The following is a 12,905-nucleotide window of genomic DNA, read 5'->3' as shown; positions in this document are numbered from 1 at the left end:
AGGACATGAACTCATTCTTGTTTATGGCTGCATAGTATTCCATGTTGTATATGTGCCACAATTTCTTTATCCAGTCTATCACTGATGGACATCTGGGTTGGTTCCAAGTCTTTGCTATTGTAAATAGTGCTGCAATAAACATGTATGCATGTGTCTTTACAGTAGAATGATTTACAACCCTTTGGGTTAAACTAATTTTTTTTTTTTTTTTTTTTTTGAGACGAAGTCTCACTCTGTAGATCAGGCTGCAGTGCAGTGGTGTGATCTCAGCTCACCACAACCTCCGCCTCCTGGGTTCAAGCAATTCTCCTGCCTCATCCTCCAGAGTACCTGGGATTACAGGCACGCCACTGCACCTGGCTAATTTTTTGTATTTTTAGTAGAAACGGGGTTTCACCATGTTGGCCAGGCTGGTCTTGAACTCCTGCCCTCAGGTAATCTGCCTGCCTCAGCCTCCCAAAGTGCTAGGATTACAGGCGTGAGCAACTGCACACCCGGCCACTAATATATTTTTCATAATGTCATTTTATACTATTATTCTACTAAACACATATATTTTGTGATTAAGTAATTTTCAGGGATAATAAGATCTTGAAGAAAATGAAAATGTGACAAAATTTTTCTCACAGATCACAAAGACTTCCTGAAATCACCAACAGTCAATTCCATTATCCCCACTAAGATACTAACGGGGTTTTTCTTCTGAGTGTTCCATAGGATAACAGCTTTACCCATTATCCTGCCCCATATTCAAATATTCCCTACTGAGTCATTAAAGAATCACAGGATAAGTTGGCCTAATTAGTATCTAAATTGTATTTTGTTATGTTATAGAAATTTGGAGCTATAATAAAAAACCCAGTTTAGACACTAAATTCAGCTTAACATGATTTAACATATAAAACTGTTTGTTGTATTTTCATCTTTTTCACCCAGCCGACTTACTCCCCAATTTAGATCCTTTGAGCCCTCAAGTGCTATTCAAAACATGGTTCCTCTAGATTAACTCTCGGTAAATCTTGAATTTCTCTGTTCTCTCCAGTCTTATACATAAGTCTAATAATAATACCTCCTGCTCAACTTTAAAACTTGTTTAAAATGTTTCCCATTAATGACACTTAAAGAAAATACTGCATCTTAATGGAGCCAAGCTGGAGAGCTATGTCATAACCATAGCAACTTAGTTCCTTCAATACGGAATGAAAAACTAAGCTCACCTTGCCGCGGTCCATCTCTGTTAACTGTTTCTGAAAGGCTAGGAGTGAAGAGACACACAGCATGCTGGAAGGTAGGAGAACTCTGTAACATGAGTGACTGGCAATATTCCATTACATTGGCACAAATCTATAATCAAAAACCAGCAGTAACAAAAATGTTAGACCCTGAAATGCCTTAATTAGCATGAAAATCGAGATTTGAAGAAGAAAAGGTTATAAATCAATCAGTAAAATGACTCACATCTGTTTTTTCTTTTTTTTTGAGATGGAGTCTCCCTTTGTTGCCCAGGGGCTGGAGTGCAGTGGCATGATCTTGGCTCACTACAACCTCCGCCTCTCGGGTTCAAGCAATTCTGCCGCCTCAGCCACCCCGAGGAGCTGGGACCACAGGCGCATGCCACCACGCCCAGCTAAATTTTTTTTGTATTTTTAGTACACACAAGGTTTCACCATGTTGGCCAGGATGGTCTTGAACTCTTGACCTCAGGTGATCCGCCTGCCTCAGCCTCCCAAAGTGCTGGGATCATAGGCGTGAGCCACCGCACCGGTCCCGCATCTGTTATTTTTATCAACATTTTCTAAAAACATAAAAACCTTAGAGAAGTCACATGGTTCTTGCCCCTTACCTGCTGCATAGCCAGTTCAATCTCATCTTTCTTGCTTACTTTATCTCCCTCCACATTATCGTCTTGAAATTTAAACTGACGCAGTCTGTCAGAGCCACCAAAGCGACTTAGTAGTCCTAAGCACTGGCGCTAAGAAAGAAAAATATATCTTGTTGATATGTAGTTAAATGTATTTAAAATTAGTAACCTCTCTTTCTTGAGGGATAAAGGAAAAACTCAGTGAAGAATGGAATCATTCCTTAAAGCATCTAATATCTTACTTAAAACTGAGCCAACTAAAAGTAGCATTATTAAAATTCAACTTTGTGCAAAGGTATTTGATTGGCAGCTAACAGATGAAAAGAGTACCATCTTTTTTAAAGCAATAAATCCCAGTATCATCTAAATGTTTGCCAAATAACTTTCTGCATTATATCAAAGTATGTGTTAATTCTTTGGAAGATACTCATTAAATGAAAAACAAGTTTATAAACAAAAGAGAAGCAAAATGAGAGGGCAGTCACAAGATGGACATGTCTGTGATAATTTTGTCTACCAAGGCACAAATCTAAAAGCTATTGTTCCTGTGGTTGCTCCCAGGGACTTCGTAAAGGGGTTGCAAACACACAGATCATCTTGGAAGATAAATGCAAATGTCCCAGCTTCAAATGTTAATACTTCTCACCTGAGAATACAGTATTTCCCATCATTCTCAAAGAGAAAGGACAAGCTTTTCAATACTGGCAGTATATCTAGAGGTTAGCTGATGGCTTTGAAATTAGAGACATGGGTTCCAATAACAGGTACAACGTTCTGCTCTGTGACCTGGAATAAGTTACTTAATTTCTCACGCCAATATGTTTACATTTCTAAAGTGGTAATAACAATTCCTATCTTATAAGATGGCTGTCAGGATTCCCTGACACATGGTATTTTATTTAAAGTGCTTAGCACAATGTTCTGCACATAATAAATGTATTTTAAACGAAACGTGTATTTTAAAAATTGGTAATACCATATACAGATTTAGATGTATAGAGAGCTATACACATATATAATACACAATGTCTTATTATTTTATTTATTTATTTTTGAGACAGTCTCTTGCTCTGTTGCCCAGGCCGAAGTGCAATGGTATGATCTCAGCTCACTGCAACCTCTGCCTCCTGGGTTCAAGCAATTCTTGCGCCTCAGCCCCGCAAGTAGCTGCTACTACAGGCATGCACCACCACCCACGGCTAATTTTTGTATTTTTAATAGAGATGGAGTTTAGCCATGTTCCCCAGGCTGGTCTCAAACTCCTGGCCTCAAGCGATCCACCCACCTCGGCCTCCCAAAATGCTGGGATTACAGGAGCGAGTCATCCCAACCAGCCGCAGTAAGTTTGGATAAGGCAGAACATATTAATGAGACTATAATATAAACTTATTTTGCCAAAATAGTTATATCTATGTTTAACATTTATAAATGTGTGTTTGCCGCTTCTCTTACAGATAAAATAGATGCACTCAAACATTTCCAAAGGTCACCTTATGAAAGATCCATCAAAAAGGTGTCTTCCGCCATACCAATGAAAGATGACTTAAAAAACCCAAAGTATTTGGGTTTTGTTGGTGAGAGTCCAATCTTTTCTGGAATGCTGTTTGACAATTCTGATGTCAAAATGTACTATGTGTATACCCTCGGTCCCAGTGATACCATGTGCTATTTACTCCAGAGGAAAATATGCACACAAAAATGCTAACATTAGCATTTTTCTTTTGAAATCTTGAAAAACACTCCGTGAAAAAAGGACTAGTTAAGAAAATTGTTGTATCCAAAACAATGGGATATAAATGCTAGTACATAAATATTAAATATAATTACTCTGCAGTCAATAAAAAGTAAAGATGCTCAGATCAAATCAGGCCAACAGGCTCCCAGAAAGACTGATAAAATATCTAATTGACAAACTAATATGTTAGAACATATTGAGAGGAGATTACAAGATCTTGTAAAGAGTTTGGGGATAAATTAGTAATAAGTACATAAAAACCAAGTAAATAAAAAAGAAAACTCTAGGGCAAACAGTCTGCTTGTGGCTTATTCACAAATGACATTTACACAGTCATAATAATGTAACACTTAACATTAATGTAACCAAAACTATGATGTAATTATATTGAGTTTCAGGGGTTGTTACAGGAAATGTATACATTGTATGATGGAAAAAAAGGAGTAAAAACATCTAAATTCTCATATCCTCCCCATCCCCCAACAATGGAAAGTCAACAGATGATTACTAAAATTAGAAAATCAAGAAACAGCAATATAAGCGTATTATTTAGAAATACCAAAGAACCAAAACAGTTGAAAGGGGTTTCCCAAATCTAGGGGGCACGATGGGGAGGATGGTATATTTTGTAACGTGTCTTATAACTGCTATTTAAAGAAATAAGAATCGGTTACCTGGAATCTTCCAATATGTCCCTGTAGCTCCATTAGAGATCCTTCATTTACATCAACGTCAAGTTCACTTAATATCCCTATAAAATGTAGAATGCTTTACAACATACTATAGCAAACAAAAACATTAAAAACTAGGAAGAGAGGTTCTAATATCTGACATTCTTCTTGTGCATGAACAGATATTTTTGCCATAAAAAAGTTTCAAGAACTATGACTTTACAAAGACTGTAAGGAACTGTAAGTACCTGTTGAGAACTATGATTTTACAAAGATGGTTAAGTAAGTATATTAATAACAGCACCGGTACATGTGCATTCACACCCAATCTAAAATGCAGAGTGAATTGATCTTAAAAGGCATTTTTAGTTTTCAAGAAAAATCTAATTTTTTTATAATGATAAAAGTAATTTTCTAAATTACTTTCTTATAAAATGCATTTCTTTTTAACCCCTCTAAATATATACAATTTGCTTTTTCTTTTCCCCTAGGCAAAGTACAATTTAAAAAGAACACAAAAACATTTCCATTCAACGTCTTAGTTTGGACCCATTACAAAACTCCTAAATCGAAATGACCCACCTCTAATAGCACCATAGCCTCTCCTGATTTCTAATGAGCCTGCAAGTGACCCTAACATGTCACTCTCCCCATCAGTTTGTTTCCTTGTTCCATCACTAATCATGCTGAGGAATACCCACCTAAACCTATCCTAGCCATCAAACTTCGTATTCGTATGTGTTTTCAGATTCCTTTAATTCACTTCATCCTCACTTCCAAGCATAGACTCCACAGCACAAACCAAGAACCTGATCCTTCTCTCCTCATAATGACAAGTCCTCCTCTTTTTAGATTAGCTCAGCCCTCAACACAAACTGACAGAAAATCCTATCATCTGGTACATGCAGGTTCGTTATACCTCCACACCTGTGCCTTACTGCTTCCCGAGAGCCTATCCTGTCCCACCTTCAACTCCTCTGAGAGTCTCCTCCCAGAATTGCTTGCTTTCTCTTCTAACATAATAAAATCTACCCTGCCACAGAAGAGTTGTCCTATTTGAAAACAGGCTCAACTCTTTCTTGTACTCCAAAACCAAACAAAACCAAACCAAATCAAGCAAAAACTTGGTTAGTATCAATTTTTTGAAAGTTTTTCTTTAGTTGCTGCTTGTATTCATAATTCTTATGCCCTCCTTTGCCATCTGAACTCCTTGAAACCTGGATTTTTCACCTAACACTATCATGAAACTAAGACTTTTTCCTCTTTGTCCTCAAACTTGCTGAACTGTGCACCAGGTATTGCTGTTTCAAAGTTCACTTCCCCCTGAATGTCAACTGCTGCCTCAATTTAAAAGGACTTCCAATTCTCAGATTCTGTAAGATCTTTCTGTTAAATGCCATCTAACTATTCTATGTAAATCAATCACTCTCAACTCCAAAATACTTTTCAGAGTATCTGTGAGCCAGCTGGGCATGGTGGCTCACATCTGCACTTTGGGAGGCTGAGGTGGGAGGGTTGCCTGAGTCCAGGAGTTTGAAACCAGCATGGACAACATAGTGAGGCCTCGTCTTTATTTGAAAAAATAAAATTAAATATATATATATCTCTATGAGTCACAGAAACAAAATTAATCTGCTGATAAGATTTGTGGAGATACAACATACACAGTGGTGGGCTAGGCAGCATGGCAGATACAAAGTTACAAACAGATCTGCAATCTAAGCGAGCATTTAAGACAAATGTGCATAAATTATAGTATATTATAGGATAATACAGGGCTGAACTGTATACAACAGGGTTGATAAGAGTATAACTTGTTTAAAAGTGTTTTCAAAAGTTTGGAAGGATATTTGGCATTATTTTTAACAAAAATGTTAAGCACATATATTTCTGACAAGTACTGCCAGGAATTTATCAAATCTATCAGTTCAAATGGACAAAAATGGGGCTGGGTGCAGTGGCTCACGCCTGTAATCCCAACACTTTGGAAAACTGAGGCAGGATTGCTTGAGGCCAGGAATTCGAGACCAGCCTGGGCAACACAGCGAGACCCTGTCTCAACAACAACAAAAAATTAAAAATTAAAAAAGTAATAAAAACAAATGTACAAAAATATATATGAATGCATATGTAAATACATAGCTAAATAGTAAGTACACACACACACATATACACAAAGTTATTAAATGCCACATTGTTTAAAATTTTAAGAAGCTTGGAAACAGTCAACATGTCAGAGAATCTGATTAAAAAACAAAGGACTAGCTATGCGTGGTGGTGTGTGCTGTATTCTCAGCTACTTGGGAGGCTGAGGCAGGAGGATCATTTGAGCTCAGGAGTTCCAGCTATGATCGTGCCACTGCACTCCAGCCCGGGTGACAGAGTAAGACCCAGTCTCTAAAACAAACAAATAGGCCAGGCATAGTGGCTCATGCCTATAATCCCAGCACTTTGGGAGACTGAGGTGGGAGGATTGCTTGAGGCCAGGAGTTCGAGAACACCTAGGCAACACAGCAAGACCCTGTCTCTACAAAAAATAAAAAATTAGCTTGGTGTGACAGCATGTGCCTATATTCCTGCTTACTTGAGAGGCTGAGGTGGAAGGATCACTTGAGCCAGGTAGGTCGAGGCTGCAGTGAGCCAAGATTGCAGCTTTGCACTCCAGCCTGGGTGACAAGAGTGAGACCCTGTCGCCCTAAAAGTAAAAACAAACACAAACAAAACAAGTGTCTGCTTAGCTTTTCCACAACTGGAAAACTAGGCAGTCAATTAAAAAGAATGGGCAGGAGCTAAATGTGCTGATGAGAAAAAATCTCATGGAGACCCTGCAATTTACAGAAGTACATTGACAGTAATTAGTTAAGTCCTGGAAAAAATCAAAGGAAAAACCATTAGGAGTTCCACCCCACAACACTACAGGACCTTAGTAGAGGCAAGAAGGCTGGCCTGACTTGGTATTATCTTAGAACAGTGGAATGAACTGGTGAACGAAGCACACCACAGGCTGGGTGGAATGGACCCTGGGATCTCCTTGGAAGAAGCACAGGCTCCAAGTAACTCAGCCGGCACTGTACTCAGCCCTGGCCAACTCTCAATTTTTCTCAACCCAGAGGGCTCAGCCACCGAGACAGCCCAGACAAAAAAAATATTGGGGATTATAGGGTGGATTCAGAGGTTGCCTCAGATGTCTCCAAAGCAACATAAAAATGGAGGTAATATAGCCTAGTAGTTACATATATAGATTCAAAAGACGTACTACCTGGGAAACTCTATACTATCCAGTGTTATCTGTGTGACTTTGGACAAGTTAACCTTCCTGTGCTTCAGCCCCCTCAGCTGTAAAACGTGGAAAATGACAGTTCTACCTCATAAGACTGCTGTGTCTTCCAATCAGTTATCATGTCAAGTATTTAAAACAGTACCTGGCACATACATGCTTAATAAATGTCAGCTACTATTATTTATATTACATATTCTAATCAAAAGAAAATCATAATCGGCGGTCCTGTCATTAAAGAACAAAGACAACCTTTAGACATTCTTAAACATTAGAGAATTTCGGGAATATGAGACAGCATGCTTTTTCTTGAGGGAATGAACCTCAGTACAAATTAAAAATACCAAGAGATAAATCAAAAGAAATAATTCGTGAATGGTGACGCCATGGTGGGGAACACAACTGTTTTGCAGTGAATCCATGTAAACATACAACTAAAACTAAGTAGCTGAGGATATTATGGTTGCATAACAGATGTAAATGTTACAAAACCTGACAAGGTTAAAATGATATAAGTAAACATCATCTGAGGGTGGAAGAGGAAGTGTAAAAGAAGTCATCATTTCATCTTTCCCATCAGGGAGTTAACTGATTCTAAAATTTACATGTAGTAAAGGAATTATAAGGTGGGGGAAGTAACCAAAATATCTTAATAATGTTTCATAATTTTTTTTCTTTAAGGTGATCTTTTAAAAGGTGACATACTCTAGTAGTAAAGAAACATTTGTCTGGAATTTGGCAATTCCTTTCATTTCTCTTCAATTAGATTTTTGTCTGTTAAATTCATATAAAATTCACATGTATACATATGTAACAAACCTGCATGTTGTGCACATGCACCCTAGAACTTAAAGTATAATTAAAAATAAATAAATAAATTCATGTAAAATTAAATATTTGTTTTTTAAAACAGCATGTAAAAGGTCATCCTATTCTCATTAGTTGCCTCTGTATGTCTCTGTTGCTTTCTCTCTCTCCCCTTCTCTCTCTCCCTTTCTCAAAGTACATAAAGCGATGTTTGAAAATGTATCAAATGTCAACATTTGGTAATTTCTAGGTGGTGAGATTTTGAGTGTTTGTTAGTTATCTCCTTTTGAATGTTTTTATAATGAGCATGTATCTTAAAAAAAAAAAAAAAAAAAAAAAAGAGACATCTTGCTCTGTTGCCCAGACTGGAGTGCAGCAGCATAATCTTGGCTCACTGCAGTCTCGAACTTCCCAGCTCAAATAATCCTCCTACCACAACCTCCCAAGTAGCCAGGACCACAGGTGAATGCCCTCAATACCTAGCTAATTTTTTTAAATTTTTTTGTAGAGACAGGGTCTCTCTATGTTGCCCAGGCTGGTCTTGAACCCTTGGTCTCAAGCAATCCTCCTGCCTCAGCCTTCCAAAGTGATGAGATCACAGGTATGAGCCACCACACCCAGCCAAGCATGTATCATTTTATAAATATAAACTTATTACATAAATAAAGGCTCTGTTAGCAGTACTAGTTTCAAATAAGTCATATATAGCTGCAAAGTAACAAAAAACCTCATTTTATTAATTTATGGCAGTCAGTAAAGAATTATTCAAAGTCCTTTCAACATAATCAACTCACCAGGAAGTGCTGCTTTACTTATAATTCCTGTCAGCAGAGCCAATTCCTGCAAAGACCCAGCACTAACATCCTGACAGCGCAGAATTGCTTGTATGGTATCAGAATGTGAAATAAGAAACTGCAATACCTAAGCCATTGAAAAGGAAGAGGAACAGAAAAAACGGATGTAGAAGTAGAAAATTATATTATAAATGCATAATTCATCTTATAAATAATGTTGAAGGAAATAATTCAATAAGTGACGAAGAATAACAGATAAGCAACTGTTTTCTGTACTTACATATTTATTTCTTCAGGAAGTAAACATTTAAAATTCACAAGACTAAAAGGATTATTTTAAAGTTTGTAAGTTAATACATCTGGAGACTACTGTAGAAGAATATAATGCAGAACTACTGTATGAAAACTATTATCTGATGGCCGGGCGCGGTGGCTCAAGCCTGTAATCCCAGCACTTTGGGAGGCCGAGGCGGGCGGATCACGAGGTCAGGAGATCAAGACCATCCTGGCTAACAGGGTGAAAACCCCGTCTCTACTAAAAATACAAAAAAATTAGCTGGGTGTGGTGGCGGGCGCCTGTAGTCCCAGCTACTAAGGAGGCTGAGGCAGGAGAATGGCGTGAACCCAGGAGGCGGAGCTTGCAGTGAGCCGAGATCACGCCACTGCACTCCAGCCTGGGGGACAGAGCAAGACTCTGTCTCAAAAAAAAAAAAAAAAAAAAAAACTATTATCTGACCACTATTTTCTTTCTTTTATTGTTTTGCCAAATGAACTAGAGTAAGAATTTAAAATAAGTGGGTATAAAAATGACTACTGAATTCGAGAAGCTGCTCTATGAAAGCATAACTAGCATGACATGGGGAAATCACATAAAAGCCTTTGTCTAATTCTCCTTTTTTTAAAAAAATTCACTTTTATTATTATATAATAGAGATAGGGGCCGGACATGGTGGCTCACGCCTGTAATCCCAGCACTGAGGGAGGCCAAGGCAGGTGGATCACTTGAGGTCAGGAGTTTGAGACCAGCCTGGCCAACATGGTGAAATGCCATCTCTACTAAAAATACAAAAATTAGCCATGTTTAGTGGTGCACACCTGTAATTCCAGCTACTCAGGAAGCTGAGGCACAAAAATCACTTGAACCTGGGAGATGGACGCTGCAGTAAGCTGGGATCATGCCACTGCATTCCAGCCTGGGTGATGAAGTGAGACTCTGACTCGGGGGGGGAAAAAAAAAAGAGAGAGAGATAGGGTCTCACTATGTTGCCCAGGCTGGGCTCAAACTCCTGGCTAAAGTGATCCTCCCACCTTGGCTTCCCAAAGTGTTAGGATTATAGGCATAAGCCACCGCACCTGGTCATAACTCTCCTTTCGATGCGGTTAAAAAAAGGAGATGTAAATCCTGACCTCCAAACTCTACCCTTCCATTTTGGCATTTTATAGTATATACTCATGGAGTCCTCTTTCAGTATTTTCACTTAGGAATATCTCAACTAGCTTACAAACATGTTAAAGGCAGAGTATATGCCCAAACAAGCCAAGGATGTGAATCACTCAGAATTGTGATCATTTTTGTCTTTTAATAAAGATTCCTAGCCTAAGCTTATAATGGCTGGTCACAGAACTCAGTCATCTGTGCTTTTCTAAGAGGCTCCTCAGGTGATTCTGCTTCAGTCAATACAAGATTGGTGTTAGGGAACCAATGTCTTATATCATAATGTCCCACTTCTACTAAAAAATCTTAATCTCAATCTAGGAGAAGACAAGCAAAGTCTCTTGAGTTTTAAAAAGTACTAACTTGAAGACCACATAGGCCCAAAAGAAGTAGGAAGTCAACCCAGATTGATGTGGTATAAAATAAGGTGCCACTTTAGAACAGCAGCATCTACCTTGGTGAGATGGCCTAAGGCCTAATGGTAGAGAAAGCACAAAAAATGACCAGAAATCAAAGTGTTTTAGGACACAGTTCCAAAATATAATAAAGCAATACAATAAAACATTGTGGATTCATAATGATAAGCCTAATTAATCAATGAAAGGCTAAATTACATATAAAATTAATTTTTAAAAAAATGTGCATTGGAACATTAGAGTGTTCACTGAAAAGCAATCAAAATAAAACTAATTTCTGGTGTTTAAAAACATTTTGAGGCCGGGCGCGGTGGCTCAAGCCTGTAATCCCAGCACTTTGGGAGGCCGAGACGGGCGGATCACGAGGTCAGGAGATCAAGACCATCCTGGCTAACACGGTGAAACCCCGTCTCTACTAAAAAATACAAAAAAACTAGCCGGGCGAGGTGGCAGGCGCCTGTAGTCCCAGCTACTCGAGAGGCTGAGGCAGGAGAATGGTGTAAACTCGGGCGGCGGAGCTTGCAGTGAGCTGAGATCCGGCCACTGCACTCCAGCTTGGGTGACAGAGCGAGACTCCGTCTCAAAAAAAAAAAAAAAAATTTTTGATAGCAAAATCACTCATTTAAATTATTTCATTCTCTATCACATATAAATGCAGTATTATCATCTATCAGTTTCCCAAAGTGCCGGGATTACAGGCGTGAGCCACCATGCCTGGCCTGCAAGGCCTAGCATAGCCCTCTCTCAATAAATATCTGGTTAAATTACATTTTAGAAGCCAGCTTATTCCTATCACAATAACTGCTTTCTTTTACAGAAGAACAAATTTCAATCTCTTGCTTTCTGTCTCATGATTCTATTAATTAGCTACAGTGTTTCATTCAAACAAAAGTATAAAAATGGGCCAATGTAGTTAAAAACAAAGTACAGAGGCCTCTTTTCTCTACCCTGCTCCGCCACAAGCATTAGGACTAACGTAAATTCACTTAAGCATTCTACATGTAAGGTTTCTGTACTTATAAAATGAGGATTTTGCTCTAGACAATATCTAAACAAAGGGTTCACCTTACCTGCCCTGCTGCCTGCAAGTGCTGGGCCATACTAGATGTGAGGATGACCTGGCACAGCTGGAGAGCTGGGAGGAGAATCTGGCGGTAGCGATCCACTGGGGTAGGGATGAACACTGGAGGGTCTCTCATGCCAAACATGCTTGATTTATTTCAACCAAACAAGGAGAAAACATTCCAAGAATTAAGGTATGCTCTCGGCAATTCCTTAACATTGATATGGCAAATAAATCACAGCCAACTGATTAAGATGTGAAGCTACTAGTGAGTACTCTGCATCCCACATATACATCCTTGGTCCAAAGAAAGAAGTGTCTTCCTAAACTCATAGCTTAGTTAGTAAAAACAGTTACTTGAATTCTGAAAAATCTTATCAAGGAAAACCTATGTAATTTGACAACACAATCTTGAAACTTCCCAAACATTTTTATTCTTCTCTAAATGCTCCCTTGGGCCATATAGGCTGTCAGTAAGAAACAGATTTAAAAAGTTACTTTCCCTAAAATTCCCTCTCCTCTACCCAAGCCAAAAATCCACTATGCTGCCCGTTGTATAGGGTGAGTACCACTTATCCAAAATGCTTGGTACCAGCAGTGTTGCAGATTTTTTTGGATTTTGAAATATTTGCATTATATATACTTACTGGTTGAGCATCCCCAATCTGAAAATCCAAAATCCAAATTGCTCCAATGGGCATTTCCTTTGAGTACCATATTGGCACTCAGAAAAGTTTGGGATTTAGAAGCACTGCAGATTTCAGATTTTCAGATTAGAGAAACTCAATCTGTATAAAAATAAAACAAGATTTAAGAGTTAAAATGAGACTGTAAAATCACTTCACC

General features: G+C 38.4%; 2 protein-coding genes across 3 annotated transcripts in view; both read right to left on the bottom strand.

The window, feature by feature from the left end:
- LOC144339977 (uncharacterized) overlaps nucleotides 1–12,905 on the bottom strand; it is a 359,243-nt gene that overhangs the window by 38,237 nt on the left and 308,101 nt on the right. The window lies entirely within an intron of this gene.
- NUP205 (nucleoporin 205) overlaps nucleotides 1–12,905 on the bottom strand; it is a 93,185-nt gene that overhangs the window by 10,315 nt on the left and 69,965 nt on the right. For both annotated transcript variants that reach the window (XM_028846334.2, XM_015134978.3), the window contains exons 34-38: nucleotides 12,067–12,205; nucleotides 9,146–9,272; nucleotides 4,271–4,347; nucleotides 1,844–1,972; nucleotides 1,218–1,344 (exon numbers count right to left, since the gene is read on the bottom strand). In XM_028846334.2, coding sequence (XP_028702167.1) covers nucleotides 1,218–1,344; nucleotides 1,844–1,972; nucleotides 4,271–4,347; nucleotides 9,146–9,272; nucleotides 12,067–12,205 — 599 coding nt within the window. The remainder of the gene's footprint in view (nucleotides 1–1,217; nucleotides 1,345–1,843; nucleotides 1,973–4,270; nucleotides 4,348–9,145; nucleotides 9,273–12,066; nucleotides 12,206–12,905) is intronic.

The sequence above is a fragment of the Macaca mulatta genome, chromosome 3 (assembly GCF_049350105.2).
Source record: "Macaca mulatta isolate MMU2019108-1 chromosome 3, T2T-MMU8v2.0, whole genome shotgun sequence".
Lineage (NCBI taxonomy): Eukaryota > Metazoa > Chordata > Mammalia > Primates > Cercopithecidae > Macaca > Macaca mulatta.
The sequence above is the reverse complement of the archived record's forward strand: the minus strand, read 5'-3'. Positions and strand labels throughout refer to the sequence as shown.